Below are 22624 nucleotides of genomic sequence, written 5' to 3'. Positions count from 1 at the left end.
TGTAGGACCTTTAAAGACAGGTTTTAAGAGATAGTCAAGAGTGGCTGGTGTAGATAACCTAGTGAGGCCAAACATGTCTGTGAAGGTCAATATAAAGTTTCTTTTTAGTATGCACATTAAACTGTTTACTGTTAATTGGTAAATGTGGTAGACATAAGATATATACTTTGTTTCCATAGTGACATATTACTGCGATACAATTTGTGATTGATATTTTTCAATCACTGGTATAATGATTCAGAACAAGGCACATTCTTATTTACTGCAACATCATTATATTTATTCAAAACGTGATTGACTAAGCACACAATCATTTTAGTGGCGGTATTTGTTGTGTTATTTTCCTTTTAAGTAATTATCTAAAATTGTCCTAAAAATACAGTTGTGTTCAAAATAATTGCAGTGGGTTGAAAAAAGTGAGTAAAGCTCTATATCCATAAAATGACTTTTTATTTAAATCACATAAATGCATTAGACACCATGCACGTTTTATTCTGAATCAGAACATGAAGAAAAATGTGCTAAATAGATTATAAGTTTAATGTAAGTGAAGAAAAACAAATATTGGTCTGTTCAAAAAAACAGCAGTGTCATCATTCATCTTTACAAAGTGATGAATTTACAGTTTAAACAAAAATGCTTGAAGTTTAATCTTTCTTGTGAATCTCTGAACTAATATTTAGTTGTATAACCATGCTGTCTGAGAACTGCTTCACATCTGTGCCGCCTGAAGTCAACCAACTTCTGGCACCTTTGAACAGGTATTCCAGCCCAAGAAACAGCATTTTTTTGTCTCAGAAACAGCATTTTTAATGTCAGCCCACAAGTTTTCTATTGGATTAGGGTAGGCGATTGGGCTGGCCACTCCATAATGTCAATCTTGTTGGTCTGGAACCAAGATGCTGCTCGCTTACTGGTGTGTTCGGGGTCGTTGTCTTTTTGAAACACCCATTTCTAAGGCATGTCCTCTTTAGCATAAGGCAACATGACCTCTTCAAGTATTCTGATGTTCTGTACTCAAATTGATCCATGATCCCTGAAATGTGATAAATAGGCCCAACACCATAGTACGAGAAGCATCCCTATATCATGATGCATGTGCCTCCATGCCTTACTGTCTTAACAGTGTACTGTGGCTTGAATTCAGTGTTTGGGGGCCTGACAAACTGTCTGCGGCCTCTCGACCCAAAAAGGACAATCTTGCTTTCATCAGTCCACAAAATATTGCGCCATTTCTCTTTAGGCCAGTCAATGTGTTCTTTGGCGAACTTTAACCTTTATAGCACATGTCTTATTTTCAACAATAGGACTTTGCAGGGGCTTTTTGCCCATAGCCTTCTGGTTTTGGTCTCCATTTTAAAGCATTTGATATCATTTTAGCAGAGCAGTCTATCATTTTCTGGACTTCTTTGTATGTTTTTCCATCTCTAATCAACTTTTTAATCAAAGTACGCTGTTCTTCTGAACAATGTCTGGAACGACCCATTTTATTTTTTAGAGAGAAATGCACAGGACAACCTTTTCTGCATTTATCCTTAAATAAGGGGAACATGATTGACATTTGTTTTTTGCACAGAATAATTTACCTCGCTAATTGAACTCCACAATGTTATTATTTTGAACATGATTAATTAATAATATTTATAATTAATAATTAATGATTCAATTACACAGAATCAGGTGCATGCAAGTCATGACTGTTGGGTCTGTTGGTTTTCTATTACTCCACTACACCTACAAGTAAAATATTTACCACGAAGAAATATAATTTCTCCCCCCAAAAAATTATTGATCTGTTTACTGATGTTGGACTGCTATTATTTTAAACAATACTGTATATGTTTACATGCATTTTCACTGCAAACCTGGTGATCTTCTTAAGCTATGAGCTGTGGTTTCTCAGAGAGACATTTATTTATTATTTATTTTTGGAAGGATTTTACTGTACAGTGTCAGAGCTTTTTACCAAAGTCAGAAATAAAGATGTAACCTTACATATTTGGCAAGAGGTTTAGGGCAGAGGAGTTTGTCAGTAAAGTCACAAGCTAAGGAACAAACACAGCAGCAAGAGGATCCTTATCCTTTATATTGCAGATGATAGCAGAAACTTTAAAGTTTGAACTAAAAGTCTGCAATCATTAAAAAAAAGAATTATTCTTAAAGTTGTAATGCTATAGAGCACATTGAAATACAAGAGGAATACCACACTTAATAAACCAGGTACTGTAGATACAAGATATGACCAATAAAATTGTAGCTCAAGTAAAAAAAAAAAAAATGTTAAGACTAAGACTGACTTAGTTAAATATCATTAGTGTATAAATGTTAATGTTTTCTGAAATACATATACACAATATACTGTATAATGTAGCTCTTCTGTATAATAATATTTTTCTCACAAGGCAAAAACAAAAGTACTTTTGGAAGAATACATTTGGGGGGACAGTATGTGTTATTAATCACCTCCAGATCAGTCAGGGTTAGGGTCTGAGAGAGCCTCCATTTCTGGAATGACCTACATGGACCAAAAAAAAGAAAAAAACATGCAAGCAATATAGTCTGAATGATTATATTTAAACTCTGTTTATTATTATTAGTACATAATAATAATAATAATAATAATAATAATAATAATTGCAAGAACAACAAAAATAGTCATTTACATTTAGCAGACGCTCTTATCCAGAGCGACTTACATTTTTATCTCATTATACATCTGAGCAGTTGAGGGTTAAGGACCTTGCTCAAGGGCCCAACAGTGGCAACTTGGTGGTTGTGGGGTTTGAACGTGGGATCTTCCAAACCATAGTCCAATGCCTTAACCACTGAGCTACCCCTGGCCCCAGCTACCACTGAGCTACCCCAGGCTAGTCAGAGATCTAATACGTGTAAATGTGATGTGATTAACATGCTTTTGGATTTCATACCTCTGGTTTTGGTCTCCTTTTATTTTCAAAGTTATGCTCCATTCTGTTAAAACTAATCAACAAAAAAAAATCATGAAACATTTGTCATACAGCACCATACAGTAGCTGTATACAGCAGATAAAAAAAAAAAATCCTGCAAAAAAACTATTTATTAACAATTACTATAAGCTTACCTGTCTCTAAGTCCTATCCCTGGGTCAAAAAAAGAACACAATTCTGGACATCATTTGTAGAATTTCTGAACAGCAACAATTAGTTTTTTTCAACAGATATTTTTCATTTTGTTACTATTTGTGCAATTCTTGATTTAATTAGGGTTAGTTAATTCATTCATTTATTTATTGATTTATGTCCCTGACAGTACTCACAGGCACTGTAGATTTGAATAGTGAGCCAAGCAAAGAGAGACACCATTTCAAATGGTAGAACAATCAGACGCAGATCTTCTATAGTTCGTGCTCCTGCCTCTAGAAATCAATCACACAGGTAAGTTTCAGATTTTAATGTATTTTTTTTTTTAAATGTTTGACTGATGGTACTTAGTTAGTAACCTAGTAAACTAGTGTAAGGATCTATCCAGTAACAGAAACTTCAAAACACCCTTTGATAAGAGCATCTGCCAAATGCCTAAATGTAAATGTAAATGTAGATAAATATATGCCCTTTTGCCATCCAGCGCTGAAGATGCCCTGCTTCCTAGGGTCTGGGGTCTGGGCATCGGCTCAGAACCAAACATGGCTCTTCAGATGAGGAAGCCTACCACTGAGTCACTAATGCCCATAATCTGACAATACAATAAATATAAAAAATAAAAATTTAAGCAGCTGGAGGCTGTGTTCAGATCTCATATCCTACTGGGGTCTTAAGTCTGTTTATCCATAATATAAGGATACAGTAATGTGTTGAAAATCCTCAGAAGGTCTCTGAAAGGTTTGCTAACTATTGAAGACGCTCATGGCATTGTTTAAGGAAGTGTAATGACTATGGCAGACTTCAGGCAAGATGAGATGTTACATTTTGTCAGGGACAGCAAGTTTACTGTTCCGTGTATGTGCCTCACATACATACCTGTACTGTATAACAGCATGTGAAAATGAGGATATTAGAGGCTGATGAAGGTTTTGTGTCTGTCTCCTCAGCTGTCTCCTCATAACAAGCAAAGAAATAATTAAGTCCCTCTAACAGGGGGATGCTACTAGTGAAGTGGTCTTTAATCTTCATTCCATATCACTTCCTCACACACATTTGTGTTAAATTGACAGACCAAGATGGCGCCGATGAGGTCGGCTGCCGTCACGACGGCTCCGACCCCCTATTCTTTGTTTTTGTTTTTTAAGTTAGTTTTCACCGTTTCAAAACCAGTCAATTTATCACCATTGAGTACATTAAATAAGATAGATTGTTTCTATTGGTATACAATGTACTCACAATTCACAAATCGACGTTTTTAACTCCGGATCCGAACAGGCTGAGAGCCCGTGCACACCACACACCTCTGCCTAGCATCCTGCTCGCCAACGTCCAGTCGCTGGAGAACAAGCTCGATGACCTCAGGGCCAGGGTAAAGTTCCAGAGAGACATTCGGGACTGCAACCTCCTCTGCTTCACCGAGACATGGCTGAACCCAGTGGTGCCGGACCACGCCATCCAGCCGGCCGAGTTCTTCTCGGTTAATTGCATGGACAGGACACGGGACTCGGGGAAGTCAAGGGGAGGCAGCATGTGTTTAATGGTGAACAGCAGCTGGTGAAACAGCGCGAGCGTTGTTCCTTTTACACACTCCTGCACACCAAATCTGGAACTACTGTCCATCATGTGTCATCCTTTTTATCTACCTCGGGAGTTCTCATCGGTCATAATCAGTGCCGTTTATATTCCACCACATGCGGACACGGACACTGCCTTATGCGAGCTGCATGAGGCTCTTACACAACAACAAGCACAACACCGGGACGCTGCGCTTATTGTGGCGGGGGACTTTAATAGTGCCAACCTCAAACGCGCAGCACCAATTTTTTTTTAACACATTACCATCCCCACCAGGGGCGAAAGGACACTGGACCATTGTTACACTACGGTCAAGGCTAGCTACAAGTCACAATCTCGTCCACCATTTGGTAAATTTCACCATGCCGCCATCATCCTCATACAAAAATACAAACAAAGGCTGAAACAGGAAGTTCCGGTTCAAAAGGGAGCGCGCTGGACAGACCAATCGGTGGCCACGTTACAGGATGCACTCGATGACGCAGACTAGGCCATGTTCAGAAACAGCTCCGATGATGACGTCAACATGTTTACAGAAGCGGTTGTGGGATTTACAAGCCCTGGGTGGATAAAACCATCTGCGATGCTCTGAGATCTCACACCGCTGCCTACAACGCGGGACTTACGTCGGTGGACATGGACCCATACAAGGCTGCGTCTTATAACGTCCGGAAAGTGGTGAAAGAGGCAAAGCAGCGCTACGGGAGGAAACTAGAGTCACAACTACAACAGAGTGACTCTAGGAGCCTGTGGCAGGGACTAAGGACGATAACGAACTATAAAGCACCAACATCCGGTATGACAAATGCGGACACGACTCTGGCAGACGAGCTGAACACTTTCTATGCTCGCTTTGAGGCTGCAGCTAAAGACGCTAGCGATGCTAATGCTAGTGGCGCTAATGCTAGTGGCGCTAATGGCTGCAGACAGGAAGACATTGCCAGCACCGGGAACACGTTCATCATCTCCGAGCATGACGTGAGGAGAGCCTTCAAATAAGTGAACACCAGGAAAGCAGCAGGACCAGAGGGCATCTCAGGTCGTATTCTCAGAGCCTGAACAGACCAGCTAGCACCTGTGTTCACTGAGATATTCAACATCTTTTGGTGATATTCAACAGTTGGTGATCCCCACATGCTTCAAAGAGTCCATCATTGTTCCTGTCCCGAAGAAACCCCATCCTGCTTCTCTCAACGATTATCGCCCATTAGCCCTCACCTCAGTAGTGATGAAGTGCTTTAAGCGCCAGGTCAGAGACTTCATCATTACTTCACTATCCAACACACTGGACCCTCTACAGTTTGCATACTGCCTAAACCGCTCCCACAGACAATGCAATCTCCCATCTCCCACACACATCACTCACTCACCTGGACACTCAGAGAGGGAATTATGTTAAAATGCTTTTTCATCGACTACAGCTCTGCATTTAATACCATAATTCCCTCCACACTCACCACCAAGCTGGAGCACCTGGGACTCAGCTCATCTATGTGTCAGTGGATCTTCAACCTTCTAACTGGCAGACCACAGGCAGTAAGGATGGGCGGACACGTCTCAGCCTCCCCTACTCTCAGCACTGGAGCCCCCAGGGTTGTGTTCTGAGCCCCCTGCTGTACTCTTTGTACACCTATGACTGCGTAGCTTTATACAATACTTTATACTCACTTTATACAATACATGTTTATCTGCCATTGCACATGACACTTTGCCACTTTAAAACATTTTAATGCCACTTTAAAACATTTTAAAATGTTTATATATATATATTCCCACCCCCCATATTCCTATATTCTATATTTTGTGAAATTTTTACATGCCCTTGTCTGTACAGTTTGTTTATTTTACTAGTTACATTTATTATCCTTTGTATTTTATTTCTTTTTATTAATATTTATTCCTTATATATAGTTTTTTAATTTTTTTTTTAAGGTCACTGGCGGTCGTATAAGCATTTCACTGCATATCGTACTGTGTATGACTGTGTATGTGACAAATAAAATTTGAATTTGAACTTATACAATCTTTTAACATCAATGGACACATTCACGAACATCTACACTTACATCTACACTTACATGTTTATGTTTGCATTCTGGACCATTGCACAAAGACACTTTAATAAAGCACCTTAATAAGACACTTTTTATGCATATTTGCACACCATATTTCTTCCACCAAATTTCAAACATTTTTTTAAATGTTCTATTGTACAGTATATTTCTATTTCTATTTTATTTCTATTTTATGTACAGGATTCTTCTATTTTTATCTTAGTTAAATGTAATTTTTCTACCATATTTCTTTATTCATATTTATTTCTTATTATAAGCTTTAATTCTCTTTTTAAGGTCACTGGCGGTTGTGTAAGCATTTCACTGCATATATCGTACTGTGTATGACTGTGCATGTGACAAATATAATTTGAATTTGAATTTCACACTTATCCTGAAATAAATGCAAATCATATTTCCCTCATTCTTCTTCCAAGAACACTCATCAATGGCAAATTAGAAACAAGTGTTTTGTTTGTTTTGTTAAATTATATAAAAAAAAAAATTCTGTTTACATAAGTATTTAAACCCATCACTTAGTATTTGGGTAAAGCACCTTTGGCAATAATGACAGCCTCATTCTTCTTGTAAATGATGCTGCAAGCTTGGCACAGCTTTCATTTAAAGCTTTCTTACGTTCGTCTTGGTAAATTCTCAACTAGATTCTATTCTCCCAATTCTAGCTGCAAGAAAAAAAAAATCCACAGCTGGATGATTTTGTCCCCACCATGTTTGACTATAGGCATAGGATAAATGCAGTAATGCGCAGTGCCTGATTAACTCCATACATGGATTGGGGTATTGTGTTAATTGTTTTTGTACTCTGATCTTTTAAGTATGCTGATGTTTTGGATGTCCAGGTAAATCTTCCAGAAAGGAAAGGTTTTTGCATGTTGGACATCTGGAATATACAGCCTTGTGAGTGCTGGATTGTGTTAAAGTATCTACTGTATGATTTAGTACGACAGATTTTAGAATGTTAGAATTCATTGGCTAGTATTGTCATGCACACTCAATACACGACCGGCACTAGGACCCGGAAGTAAGGCGGTCGTAAACCAGGAAGTATAAGAGGAGTAAACAAACCACGGCTCAGCGCTCAGTCATTGAGTTCAGCCCATGTCGGTTCTGGCTTTCCATCCATCGTTTCATGAGTACTCACTTTATTGGGTTTCACTTTCTGATTTTGAGTGTGTGTTTATAGGACGCGGGTTAAATTTGTGTTTTTCCCTTGCTCCCCTTTTGTGAGAGTCCTTAAACTAAATCGCGTGGTTATCCTGCCTATTCGCTTTTATTCGCGTTTGGGTTCACCATCCACGCTACATTGGGCTAATCGCTAAAGCTAAGTCATCTGGTCGCCCAGGTTAGTTCATCCTGACAGAATGACTGAGCCAAAAGCGGTGAACCCAGCGGATTACGCGCACCTCTGCGGCGTGGTTGACCAGCATGCCGGGCTAATCAATAAGCTAACCGGGGAGATTGCTACTCTGCGCCAGGGCCTCCAAGACGTCGCGGCCTTGCGCCGCGAGGTGGCGGAGCTCAGGCAGGAGAACGCGGATCTCCGGGCGGCTGTTGCTAGCGCGGCGAGCCGGCCTCCCGCCGTGGCGGTCGCGGCGCCGCATTACCCCGCCCCTCCCTCTCCTTCTGATGTTTTTCTCTCACTACCAGAGAAATGGAATGGCACGGACGGGAAGTGTAGTGTGTTTCTAACAGCGCTCGATCTGGTGTTTGAGTTTAATTCCACCAAATACTCCACCGATCGGCTACGCATTGCTCTCCTCGTCTCGTTGCTATCTGGGCAGGCAGCAGAGTGGGCCACGGCAGTACTGAAATCAGACTCGGACACCGCCCATTCATACAACGAGTTTACACGTCAACTCAGACTTACCTTTGAACACCCTGCGGGCGAGGTGGAGACCGACACCAAGCTGTATCACCTGCGGCAGGGTGGATTGTCCGTGAGTCGCTACACCGCGGAGTTTAGGACCCTCGCCGTGCAGACATCTTGGGGAGACGCCGCGCTCCGGACATCCTATTACGAGGGGCTGGCGTCACGTATAAAAGACGAGCTTGCCGGACGAGAGCTTCCAGCCACGTTGGAGGGACTGATACAACTTGCCCTCCGCATCGATCAACGTCTCCTCTCTCGTCCGAAGCCAGCCCCGAGGACCCTGCCGCCTGCTCCCACCTATCACCGTTCTGCACCCTCACCGCCGACCACTTTCACCACCGCCACTACTGGACCTGTCGGATCTCCACCTCCTGCCGTGGTTGACACCGGAGCCGGGGAACCCATGCAATTAGGACGCGCCTCCCTGACCGCCACTGAACGTGAGTGCCGGTATCGAGAGGGGTTGTGTGCTTACTGTGGGTCCGCGGCACACCACCGGGCGATCTGTCCTGTTCGTCCGGGAAATGCCCAGCCCCGGTGAGGCTGAGGAGAGACTCACCGGGCCCCCTCCATATCTCCACCACGACCGACACCACCACCTCTCGACTTACGGTTCAGGTAATCCTCCAATTTGGCCACAAACGGGTCAGAAGTACTGCATTCATCGACTCCGGGGCAGCAGGTAACTTCATTGACTCTTCTTATGCCAAAAGACTGGGGGTAAAGTTTGAGGCGTTATCCCAGCCCGTTCGCATTACATCTGTCGACGGTCGGCCCCTATCTACCAGTCCCATCACCACCCAAACTCAACCCATCACACTTCTCATCGACCAACATCACGAACAGATCAGTTTTTATGTCACCACCATCTCCTCTCCTCCCATCATCCTTGGACATCCGTGGCTCCTTCAACATGACCCCCTCATCTCCTGGACACAAAACCGGATTTTACAGTGGGGCGCGACCTGCACCGAACTATGCCTAAGGGCGTCGGCTGGGACGTGCTCTAGGAAGACCGAGGCCCCCGACGTCGACACCAACGCCATTCCAGAGGCATATCGAGACCTAGCAGAAGTTTTCTGCAAACAACGAGCCACCCACCTGCCTCCACGTCGCACGTACGATCTAGCCATTGACCTCCAACCAGGCACAACTCCACCCCGCGGCCATCTCTACTCGCTGACACCCACAGAGACGCAGGCGATGGAGGAATATGTAACCAACGCTCTTCGCCAAGGTACCATCAGGCCCTCCTCCTCACCTGCCGCCGCGGGGTTCTTCTTCGTGAAGAAGAAGGGAGGCGAACTTCGTCCATGTGTCGACTATCGGGGGCTAAATAACATCACCATCAAGAACCAACACCCGTTGCCTCTTACCAACTCAGCCCTGGACGCCCTCTCTGGTGCCACCATCTTTACAAAGTTGGACCTTCGGAGCGCCTAGAACTTGGTGCGCATCAGAGAGGGCGATGAGTGGAAGACGGCCTTCATCACCCCGACAGGACATTATGAAAGCCTGGTGATTCCATTTGGACTATGCAATGCCCCCGCCGCTTTTCAACACCTCATCAATGATGTTCTCCGGGACATGCTGGGACGGTGGGCATTTGCATATCTAGATGATATCCTTATCTACTCCCGTACCGCTGAGGAACACACCCAGCACGTCTGGGCGGTCCTAAAGAGACTACTCGCCCATCAGCTGTACTGTAAGTTGGAAAAGTGCGCTTTTCACGAGCGCTCCACCACGTTCCTGGGTTTTGTCATCTCGCCCCAGGGTGTGGCCATGGACCTGCAGAAGCTAGAGGTTGTGCGTCATTGGCCCCTACCCAAGACTCTTAAACAACTTCAACGGTTTCTCGGGTTTGCGAACTTCTATCGTCGCTTTATCCGGAACTACAGTACAGTTGCCGCGCCCCTAACCGCCCTGACCCGTCCCTCATCTCTCCCTTTCCACCTCAAGCCCGCTGCCATCTCCGCCTTTAGAAGACTCTGCCACCGGTTCACCACAGCCCCCATTCTTCTTCATCCTGACGTCAGTAAACCATTCGTTGTGGAGGTGGACGCTTCAGATGTGGGCGCTGGAGCTGTTCTCTCTCAACAAGGTCCAGATCAGAAACTACATCCATGCAGTTTCTTCTCCAAAAAATTTGACCCCACTCAGCAGCGATACAGGGTAGGGGACCGCGAGCTGCTGGCCATAAAGTGGGCTTTGGAGGAATGGCGTCACTGGCTCCAAGGCGCCAGAGAGCCATTCATCATCTGGACGGATCATCAAAATCTCATCTCCATCAGGAACCTGAAACAGCTGAACCCCCGACAGGCGCGGTGGGCGTTGTTTTTTGAAAACTATAACTTTCATCTCTCATACCGCCCGGGGTCCAAGAACACTAAGGCTGATGCGCTCTCTCGGCAACTCGAGCTGGACCTTCCCCGGGCAGACCCCGCGCCTGTTCTACCTTCATCCAAGATCGTCGCACCACTTCAACTGGACTTGGAAACGAGGGTCCGCCAGGCGCAGGCCACAGAGACCGAACCGGCAGGTGTACCGCCTGGACGACTCTACGTACCCGAAACCGTGAGATCCGAGGTTCTCCAATGGGCACACTCCTCCCCCCTCTCAGGACACCCCGGCTCAAGACGCTCACTTCAATTTCTCCAACGAGACTTCTGGTGGCCATCTATGGCTCGGGACGTCAAAGAGTTCGTTCAGGCGTGTCCAGTGTGCGCCAGGGCCAAGAACACCAACCAACCTACGCCGGGAGACCTTCAACCCCTTCCGGTTCCCCGCCGACCCTGGACGCACATTGCCGTCGACTTCGTCGTGGGCCTGCCGGTATCCAAAGGAAAAGACACCATCATGACCATCGTTGATCGGTTCTCTAAGGCCGTGCATCTGGTGGCCCTCGCCGGACTCCCGTCAGCCAAACATACAGCCGAGCTGATATTAGAGCACGTAGTCCGTCTGCATGGGTTCCCTAAGGACATCGTCTCGGACAGAGGGCCCCAATTCACTGCCAAATTCTGGAAGGCCTTCTGCCGTCTGATCAACACCACCTGCAGTCTATCATCGGGATACCATCCACAGACTAACGGTCAGACGGAGCGGACCAACCAACAACTGGAGCGCTACCTGAGATGTTTTATCGCCGACCGTCAGCGCTCCTGGGCTCGCTACCTCATCTGGGCCGAACTTTCACACAATCTTCACGTATCTTCAGCCACGAAGCTAAGCCCATTTGAGGTGTGCTACGGCTACCAACCTTCGATGTTCAACCATCAAGAACCGGAGGTTGATGTGCTGTCAGCCCAACAGTTGGTCCGCCGGTGTCGACGGCTATGGAACCAGGCAAATCGATCCATCCACCAGGCCAACAGCCGTTATACCACCCAATATCGCCGTCGACACACTCCGGGACGATTGTACCACGTAGGTGACAAGGTATGGCTTTCCACTAAACATCTCCATCTTCACACTGAGTCGAAGAAACTATCACCTCGATTCATCGGACCATACCGCATCACTCTCCGGATAAATCCAGTCACCTACCGGCTCCAGCTGCCTGCGGCGCTCCGGATCCACCCTGTATTTCACGTCTCGCAACTAAAACCCTTCACTACCTCTCCCATGGTTCCACCCACCCCCCCTGCTCCTCCTCCCCGTATCATCGACGGTGGTCCCGCCTACACGGTGCGTCGGATCCTTGACTCCCGACCTCGGGGCAGAGGCACCCAGTACCTGGTCGATTGGGAGGGCTACGGCCCCGAGGAACGGTCTTGGATTTCGGCCAGGTTCATTCTCGACCCCGAACTAATCCAAGACTACCGTCGCAGGGTATCCTCCACCCAAGGACCGTCAGGAGCCGGTCCTGGACGGGGGGGGTACTGTCATGCACACTCAATACACGACCGGCACTAGGACCCGGAAGTAAGGCGGTCGTAAACCAGGAAGTATAAGAGGAGTAAACAAACCACGGCTCAGCGCTCAGTCATTGAGTTCAGCCCATGTCGGTTCTGGCTTTCCATCCATCGATTCGTGAGTACTCACTTTATTGGGTTTCACTTTCTGATTTTGAGTGTGTGTTTATAGGACGCGGGTTAAATTTGTGTTTTTCCCTTGCTCCCCTTTTGTGAGAGTCCTTAAACTAAATCGCGTGGTTATCCTGCCTATTCGCTTTCATTCGCGTTTGGGTTCACCATCCACGCTACATTGGGCTAATCGCTAAAGCTAAGTCATCTGGTCGCCCAGGTTAGTTCATCCTGACAAGTATGATGTATATTTTAATGAATATTGAAGTATGTGAAGTTGCAAAATTATACTTTCAAATGTACATTAAATACTACAACAGAGCTTAATTTAAACACATTAATAGTTCACCAATTTGCACCCAAACCTTTGCACTCTCATAATACCCATAACAATAATTAATGTTATGGAGTGATGGAATCATACAGTACCTGTTTTTAGGATCAGTTCAGTGGCAAGAGCAATAGCATTAACAATACTGAGACCTACAGCTCCAAACATGTAGATCACAATATGAATGAAATCTGCAATTCCAAATGTTACTTATTAATATTTTGATCACACCCAAAATAATAATAACATAATTATACCATTTCATCTAACTCAAAATGAGTAAAAAATAAATAATAAATTATTAGACTCACCAGGTAAAACTTTAGGATGTTTGAAGAAGCATGTTGCTACTAAAACCTGGACCAGTGGCATCAGCGCCAAAGATCCAGCACGATCTATAATAATCAGTTGAATGAACAACTCAAGTTATTATTTTTTCTGAATAATTTATTTGTTAGTACTGTTTAGGGTGTGTTCACGCTTGTACTTCATTTCTCTTGGTTTGGACTAAAGCTTAAACCGATTATTCTGGGTTTTCTAGCTTTCCTGGTTCACTTACTATTCTTACTGGCATTTTAAATATTGGGCCAAAAGACACAACAAAAAGCATGTGGATTTTATATGGTAGTATCCTTATCAGCTGATAACTTATTAGGAGTTTATAAAATGTAATATTATACAGTACATTGAAAACGACATAAGCATAGTTGCAGATGGTAAATAAAATGGTTGCCAATGTGTCTCCTTTTGTGTGTGTGTGTGTGTGTGACTAGCTTTTGTCCAGACAGTCACTAGATTGACTGCCACAATAAATAAATACATACATGTAAAGTTGTTGTAGGTCTTTTGGCTGCTCCCAGAAAGGGGTCACCACAGCGAAATATCCGGTCCGCACTACAACTTGGCACAGGTTTTACGCCGGATGCCCTTCCTGACGCAACCCTCCCATTTTATCCGGGGCAGCGTTTCAACAGTACTTGTTCAAATGAACTGTACAACAGAACAACTGTACAACAGTTCATTTTAAACTATCCAAACATGTCAAGTGTGAACACATCCTAATTGTGAATTTAATCAAATGCATGAATTAATAAATATTGAATTTTAAAACCATTACTTTTTAAAAACAATTACTTTATGTTATATAAGTCATGAAGATTCATGTGAAAAATACTTGTGTATTTTTCCAGTGCATCCCAAATTGATTATATATATATATATATAGAGGTATTTTTGTTGTGCCACACAAAACAGGACAAGATATAGTGGTAATATGACTCAGAAAAACATAATATTTCAAAAGCATTTCATACATTTTATCATACCTTTATTGTCCATAAGGAGATATATATAACGAAAGCACAATGTCCCATGTAAAGTGATTAGAAATGCAACAATAATAGCGCAGCATAAATCTAAAAGAAGGAAAGAAAGAAATTAAAAAAAAAATGTTTTGACTATATTGTGATGCTTTTAGTTGGTGTACAGATGTAACAGCAATTAATGAGAACTACAAGCCTGTTTCAACTGCACTGATCAGAGTGTTTTTAAAGCTGCTGCCACCAATTTGAATAAGCTCACAGTACATCAAAAATAAACCATGGTTCACAACAAAACTCAAAGCTTCATCAGGCCAAAGAGGATGCCTACAGGAGTGGGGACAGGATCTTGTATAGGAACACACTAACACACTACCAAATGAGATCAGAGTGGCTAAAAGGAGATAGTTTGTAAAACTGGTTTTCTACAAACAACCCTGCTTTAATATAAAAAAAGTCCTGAAAGCCATCACTAACTACAAGATGTGTACCAGTCAACAACTGGCTGAAGACATGAATGAGTTCTACTACCAGTTTCACACCACCCTTCAGTCCAGACCACCTCTCTACACAACTATTTACACCTCCAGCATCCCCTCTCTCCTTCTCTCCTGCACTCATCACTCCTGAACCTTCCAGAAACAAAAGAGTAGGAAAGATCCAGGTCCAGATGTTGTTACACCAGCCTGTCTGAAATCCTGTGAAGACCAGCTTGCCCCTATCTTCACTCAGATATTAAATAAATCACTGAAACTATGTATAGTCCCTTCTTGCTTCAAACGATCCACAATCATCCCCATCCCCAAACAACCCCAAATTACAGGACTTAATGACTACAGAGCAGTTCCCCAAACATCTGTGGTCATAAAGTCATTTGAATGACTGTTGTTGGCTTATCTGAAGGACATTACTAGACCCTTACTGGACTTATAGAGCAAACAGGTCTGTGGATGATCCAGTCAACGTGGGACTGCACTTTATCCTGCAACATCTGAACAAATCAGGGACGTGTGAGCATCTCGTTTCTGGACTTTACTTCAGCTTCCAATACAATCATTCTAGTACTGCTCCAGACCAAATTAAATCAGCTGTTTTTTCCTAGCTCTATCTGTCAGTGGATCACCAGCTTTCTAACAGGATTTTAGTATGAAAGATATTTAAAAAATATTTAAAACACATACGTACATCCTATTTTTTTCCACTGAAAGCAGCAAACTTGTTTCTGTCTTCTGTGGCAGCATAATAGAAAATTCACTCCTGACCACACAAGTATAAATATTACAACTGCGAATAACATTTTCCAACCTAAAAAAAGGTTCAAAAAAGGGAAGACATAAATAAAGATTAAAAGGAAGTAAAAGTAACACAAAGAATCTGAAAACAGTCTGTTATGTATACATTTACTTAATGTAAATTTTTGAAAAGCTCATCATGCACTTACATCTTTTACTTCTGTTTAAGGTACTTACCTCTATGAAAATCTTTTAAGGTAATAGAAATTATTATATACGAACAAATTTCATAGACGCTAAATGTAGTCATAAGAATGGATGACACCACGATATGCACACCTGAGAAATAAAATACATTTATCAAACTGTTTGTTAGGTATTTTGGGTAACGAATTAATGTAAAAGTAATGTCCTTACGTTTAAAGGGCTTTCCTAGAAAAAGGTGCCTTTGTAGAGAGAGAACCATCATAATCCCCACGGTTAGAGATGGTAAGACCATAACCATTTCAAAGCGAACTAAAAGTCAGAAGTGATATGTTGTATTGTGGGGAACATAAACCAAACAATAAATAAATAAATATTACTTTTATAATGTCATGCACATATACAAGGTTATATATGAGGTTACAGTACATGTTTAATCATACTCACGGGCCAAGATTGCACTGCTCCTGATACTGAGTGCAAGCAGTACTGAATTAATTGCTTCTAGACATACAGTCAGATATATCCGAAGGCCATAGACAGCTGTAAAACAATAAGGGGGATAGACTGATTATTTGGGCCAGTGGCTCCTGCGGGCTCCCTAAGCAATAATGATGGGTCCCACTTTTATGAAATTATTTGGCCCGCCCCGCACCACTGTATCTATCTTTACAACCCGTCCCGCACCCGCGACCATTAAATAGACATACTAGGCATTGTAATTTAAATGAAAACAGCCTTTATTTCAGCCTGAAAGTGCTTGGAAACTTCGCCCTGTAAACTGGCAACAACATATGATTATGAATATTCACGATAAATCAGGTCATATTAATAACATGTTAATGATAAATTTTACAAAGCAGCCTTTGTAATCTAGGCTAACCAATTTTTTATTTTAGATTTGAATAGGGCAGGCCTACAGTTTAATATTATTTTACGCTAAATAACCACTGACAGTTTTTTTTTTTCATTTATCACACGGAAATGTTCATTTAGCGTTTTTATGTTCGCTGTGCAAAAGAGGAATGCTAAAAAATTAGATTTAGCAGCCTGACCTTTTTGTCTTTTAATGATGTAAATTCCCGACCTCAGTTTTTCCCGCACCTCATCTTCCATGTTCACTTTTATTTCTTTGTTTTTGTTGTGACTGGCAGCGGTAGCTGATTGGCACTTTCGTGACTTGTCACCTTATCAAAGAACTTAATAAAATATGAAAATAGATATTCCCAAATATTTAATATAGGCTATAGGGAATTGCACGCAACATACATGGATTTTTAAATGTTTGTGCTTAACAAATAAAATTTTGCCTCTAAGAGGTAACAATCCTTTATAAAGAATCAAACTTTGTGATTAAAACATATAATAGAACACACAAATAGTTTGTGTAATAGAATATACAAATGTTTTTCTTTACCAAACACAACAGCAGTGATGAAGAACATCATTGCTAAGACCACTAGTACTGCGTCAAGTTGCATTGCTCTCGTCTGTATACGTGCACCAAAGAAAACTAAAGAAAAGATGTAAGAAAAAATTAAATAAGTGAGGGTTCATGCTTGATTATATTTTGTGTATAAACACTACATTTTTATTTGCAAAAAAATAAAAAACAATTAATAATTTTCCTTTCACTTCACAATTATGTGCCACTTTGTGTCACTTATTAAATAAAATCCCAATAAAATACATTTACTGTATGTGTGTGGTTGTAACGTGTCGAAATGTTCAAGAGGTTTGAATACTTTTGCAAGACAATGTATGTGAATGAATAAAGTAAAAAATAAGTATGTAAGTCACATGACCACACACAAACTGGCGGCACAGCGGGAAAAAATCTTTAGCCGTGGAAGACGGGGAATAAAAACGCAGAATTAGCAGAGTCATCCGTCACCAATGCTACAACAGAGGAGAACAAACACCCTCATGGCCTCATAAACAAAGCATGTTTCTCTTACACACAGTGCGAAAGGACAGCTTCATAACTGTAGTGTCTTCTCTGTCTGCCAAAACAGACACACACTTCAGCATAAAACAACTTGACTTCTAACCTGAGGAACCATTGTCGTGGTGAGTTTAGCTGTTTTATTAAATGTTGCAATGTTAGCATATATAATTATTATAACTATATAATAATAATAATAATAATAATAATAATAATAATAATTAAAAAAAGGATTGGACATTACTATTGAAACCGTTACTCAGTACTTGAGTATCTTTTCACCGAATACTTTTTTACTCTTACTTGAGTAATATTTTGGATGACTACTTTTTACTTCTACTTGAGTAATATTATTTTTAAGTACAGCTACTTTTACTTGAGTAAATATCTTGGCTACTCTACCCACCTCTGGTCAAAATACTTTTGAATAAAATAAATGTTCATGCTAAAAGCTAAAACTAAGCTAATTGCTAAGTAATATTTGTTATTTTAGTACTGTTTTTTTTTTAATGTCTCTAGAACTGTAAGTAATTTATAACTGCGTAAATGAATGCACTCCTTTTTTTGTCCTTGTCTATATAAAACAGACCATATTTTTAAAGTTAGTAAAACAGAGAGATAGAAAAAGAGAGAGAAACTTATTCCTATTTTTTCTTTCTTATTTCCTATTTTTAAGGCATATATTAAAAGAGGACTCATCATGTGCCTGGTCAAGAGGAAGGTCTTTAGTCTTTGGTCTCCACAATTGTTTTAGCTGTTCAGACAACCAAAGAAATGTCATACAATCACTAGGATTTTAGCACAGTCTTCTTCTTTTGCTCTTGGCTGCTCCCGTTGGGGGTCACCACAGAGGACCATTTGTCTCCCCCTAACTAAACATCATTATAACTCACTGCTTCCATACTGTATACCTTCGCTTGGGCCTTCCTCATGTCCTCCTGGCTACCAGCTCCATGTCTAAAATTCTCCTCCTGATATACCCCTCATCCCTCCTTTAAATATGTCCAAAAACGTTTTAATCTGACCTTATCCCCAAAACCATCCTACTATATCTACAATGTCCCTTTACCATTCTCATTCCTAATCCCGTCCATTCTTGACAATCATAAAAGCAAATCGCTGGGTTTTTATTGGGTTTTAGGACAGAAAATAGAGTTAATGCTCAGTGAAAGGGTTAAATGAAGTAGTAGCTACCGGAACAAAAAAAAAAAAAGCATTGGGTGGTGAAAAAAAAACTTAAATGGGGGTTAAAAACAAATCACGTGTTTGAGAGAACTCAGACAGAAAACAAAGTGGCTGGTGTAACATTTTCCATGGAATGTCCAGCTTCTATTTTCTTTGTTGAAGTTAATAAAACAAATGTAAATATGGGGGAGTCAGTTTTAATGGTGTGTATTATCCCTCCATAAACCACAAAACTGCATTGTATATTTTGTTGGATACAAATACAAAGTAGGTATATTTACCCACTAGTACTGTGGGTAGTTATGTAGTGCTAATCATGTTCCATAGAATCTAGCTCAATATCAAGTATGGTAAATGGAAGTATGGTTATAAGGAGCTCTATATACAGTAGACATACAGTGTTTTACTTACATAAACATGCACCCATGACTAAACTTGAATGGTAAAGTGGAAAAGCCAACACCGTCACTGCTTTTTGTAAGAACTCTGTGAAATAAATTGGTTTAAAATTTTTACGCATACAAAATTCAAAATGCTTAACTCAAATTATTAATTTTCTAAGTACCTACGTGGTAACCTGTCAAGATACGAAGACGTTTTCAAAAGGATGAGGGGTCTCATGATACTGACAGTTGAACAAGTGATAACCTCAGATAGAAACCCTATGAGGAGGAAACAAACCAAACCAGTGTCAGGTACTGGATCTGAGCAGAACATGTGGAAGGTGTCATATTCGTTAAAAATAGGAAAAATAACTCAGGATTTACTGTACCTTCTGTCGACCACAAACAGAAAGCAACAAACATGCAGATGTTTGGACAGAGGATCAGAGACATGTGTATTTTCATGGCCTTTTGGGTTGTATCTGAGAAAAAAAAGGGGCTTTATGTCTATAGCGGTATTTGATTTTTACGCCCCCCTTCCCCCCACCAAAAATAAAGTAAATAATGGTAGGTCATATACCCTTTTTTCTCAGGAGGTTAAAAACAGGTCCACAAAATCCAGCTGCTAGCATCAGTGCAATCAAGCAGAAGGCCAAAATAACTATAGAGACTGCAGAGAGACCTGTGGGCATGAGGACACAAATAACAAGAAACTGGGGAATACCTTTTTTATTTTTTACAAAAAATATTTGTGAAATGTCAAAATTATAAATAGACCTATGTACAAAGGGTTATATAATTTTTTTAGAGACTTCAGTCTCCAGATATGCCAATTAACATGATTTTTGCTATATGGGGGGCTACAGCGGTGCTTAACTTAAATATCTGCCAGACCTAGATTACTGAAATGATTTTAAAGCCTTTAAACATAAAGCCAGGTGAGGTTTAGTTAATTTAAAAAAATGAAAGAAAAAAAAGAAAGACATTTGGGCTGCCCCCTTTTTTACCCTATGAAAAGATTTATGTAAAAACATTTTAACTATAGTTCTCACCAAAAAAAGTACATTCCAGCACATTACTCCAGTGTTATCGAAGCCTAACTGCTTGACTTAAGCCGTGTACCCAATGTTCACATTTACACAAGTTTCTCACTGGCTACAATATCATGGATATGAATTGAAAGCTAAGAATTAATGTGTTCACAGCTCAGCTGAACATGCCTCACTTTAATTGCTTCTCTGCAATAGTGTCACAATGAATATAAAAAGTTCTAGTGCTGACTGTTTTAAATCATGTTTTTATATTTTACTTTGCTAAACTTAAAGCAACCATGCTAAGTAGCAATTAGTCATTTCAGACAGCTTTATTACCTACGCTTTGCAGAACCACAATGGTACGTGCTGACTCGTTCCTAGTATGCACCTCACACACAAATTCTCCTTTATCCTCCTTCTGTACATCCATCAGCTTCAATGAGAAGTTTCCTTTAGGGATTTCAGATGAAAATAAATCGACTCTTCCTCGGTAAAGTTCATGTGAAGCATCTGGGAAGATCTCACTGTCTTGATAAAGCAGTACAATGATGTCTTGGTCTCTGACTGTCCTTTTCCAGGTCACTTCCTCTATCTCACTGACTGGTACATGTGAATCTACAGAGCAGTTCAGTATGACATCCTCACCCTCACGGGCAAAGACAGATTGGTCTGCCCCTGTCATTAAGAAATGCTCTGAAAGAATGAAAAGGACAAAGATGGACAATGTTTAATAGGAAACACAAAGATGGACAATGTTTACTAGTTAACACAGTAGTGTAAGTGCGGTGCTGCATTTAGTGTGCTCTTTAAAATGATTTTAACACATTAATAAAACAATATCTATGAACTACTGTATATGAAAAAATATCAAAAAGCTACACTTTTAAACCACTTCCTGGTGGAACATGAATGCATAATAATTTTAATTAAAAACCTTACCTTTAAGTCCAGTAGCAAAAACAAACAGCAAAAACAATGACATATCCATCTAGCTCAAAGTTTATTACTCCATTACGCTGAAGTTTATTACTCCAAAGTTTATGATTTATTTTTTTATTTTTTGGTTATAAAGATGGGCAGTGGTTGTTAGGTGGGTTTATCGATAGAGAAAATATTCAAGCCAATATGAAAGCGAAGGTGAAAGTCCATTTAAGAGATCCGAATCAGTGCTAAATCTGGAAAGGCAAGTCAAGTTAACAAGACATATCTCGGACGAGTCATAATCCAAAAGACAAAGGAGAGACGCAATCAGATAAACAGGCAGAGTCATACACTGAGAGTAATCACTTCGTTAAGTCAACTTCTATCGACAAAATACCTCCAGTCGGAAAACCCTGGTTATCTTCTCAGGTGCTCACTGTAACACAGGTCGATATGTAGTTTTCATCACATTTCCCTTTCTCTGTTCCCCCTTTTTTATGGAACAGTGACCAATACCACCTCTGCTTCCTCTGAGATATTTAAATGTCATTTTCTTGTGTTAACCACCAGCATGGCGCCTTCAAGCAACAAACAGACTATACTCCTGTAAAATATGTACACCTGGAAAAAAAAAAAAAACACAGGGTGTGTTTGCATACTGGTTAAATGCTTAAAGTGCTGACAAAGTTTCTAGACCCTTTTAAGTTTCCTTCCTTTTACAGTATGTTTCACACTTATTTTAAAAGGGATTCAAATCTTTCCCCCCTCATCGTTCTACACACAGTAATGTACAATGACAAAGTAAAAACAGGTTTTTATAGTTTTTGCTAATTTATAAAAAAAAAATTTGATTATGGCCTTTTGTGGAGCAGTGGCTGCTTCCTCTGTACATAGGAATGTTTGGGTGCGGAGTCAGGGCCAGGGGCAGACATTAGGGGTTTCACGGACACAGAGTTTATTAATAATTTCAGAATAAGAATGGAACCGTTTGAATGGATCTGTCTGCGCCTCTCTTTCAGTGCCATAAAAAATCGTGTGAAATGTGACACGGCCTTTCAGACTGAAGTCGTATTGCAAAACATCGGATATGAATCGGATTTACGACCACATATGAAAGTGGCCTGGAAACAATTGAAACAATTGGATTTGTGCTTTTTAGACTGTCATAAGGAAATCAGATATGGGTCACATTTTGGCAAAAAAAAATCCAGTCTCCCAGTTATAGCTGGTGAGAAAAAATTACGCTGCCATGAGCTAAGGATCCAGCACGAACTACAATCATCAGTTAAATGTAACAATTAAAATGTTAACAATTAAAATGAGATAACTTGTTTTTAAACCAATCTCTGGGTCAAATAAAAAACACAATTACAAACACAATCTGTAAAAATTTTGAACAGCA

At 41.0% G+C, this 22624-nt stretch overlaps 1 protein-coding gene and 1 long non-coding RNA gene across 2 annotated transcripts; both read right to left on the bottom strand.

Moving 5' to 3' along the window:
* Positions 1-1921: 1921 nt before the first annotated feature.
* LOC128529108 (uncharacterized) lies at positions 1922-19744 on the bottom strand. The gene is made up of 15 exons (XM_053502446.1): positions 19657-19744; positions 19454-19546; positions 19296-19370; positions 17172-17267; positions 16202-16297; positions 15968-16066; positions 15788-15889; positions 15504-15623; positions 14325-14414; positions 13311-13394; positions 13098-13190; positions 3297-3395; positions 3102-3120; positions 2928-2979; positions 1922-2515 (listed from the first exon to the last, which is right to left on the bottom strand). Exons 1-15 carry the CDS (start codon positions 19730-19732, stop codon positions 2471-2473), a joined length of 1239 nt encoding a protein of 412 aa, XP_053358421.1. The 5' UTR covers positions 19733-19744; the 3' UTR covers positions 1922-2470.
* A 100-nt stretch (positions 19745-19844) lies between these two features.
* On the bottom strand, positions 19845-21275 carry LOC128529110 (uncharacterized). Its single transcript, XR_008361012.1, has 3 exons — positions 21241-21275; positions 20638-20994; positions 19845-19949 (listed from the first exon to the last, which is right to left on the bottom strand). It is a non-coding gene; the product is annotated as an uncharacterized LOC128529110 (long non-coding RNA).
* Positions 21276-22624: the final 1349 nt, after the last annotated feature.

The sequence above is a fragment of the Clarias gariepinus genome, chromosome 8 (assembly GCF_024256425.1).
Source record: "Clarias gariepinus isolate MV-2021 ecotype Netherlands chromosome 8, CGAR_prim_01v2, whole genome shotgun sequence".
NCBI lineage: Eukaryota > Metazoa > Chordata > Actinopteri > Siluriformes > Clariidae > Clarias > Clarias gariepinus.
The sequence above is the reverse complement of the archived record's forward strand: the minus strand, read 5'-3'. Positions and strand labels throughout refer to the sequence as shown.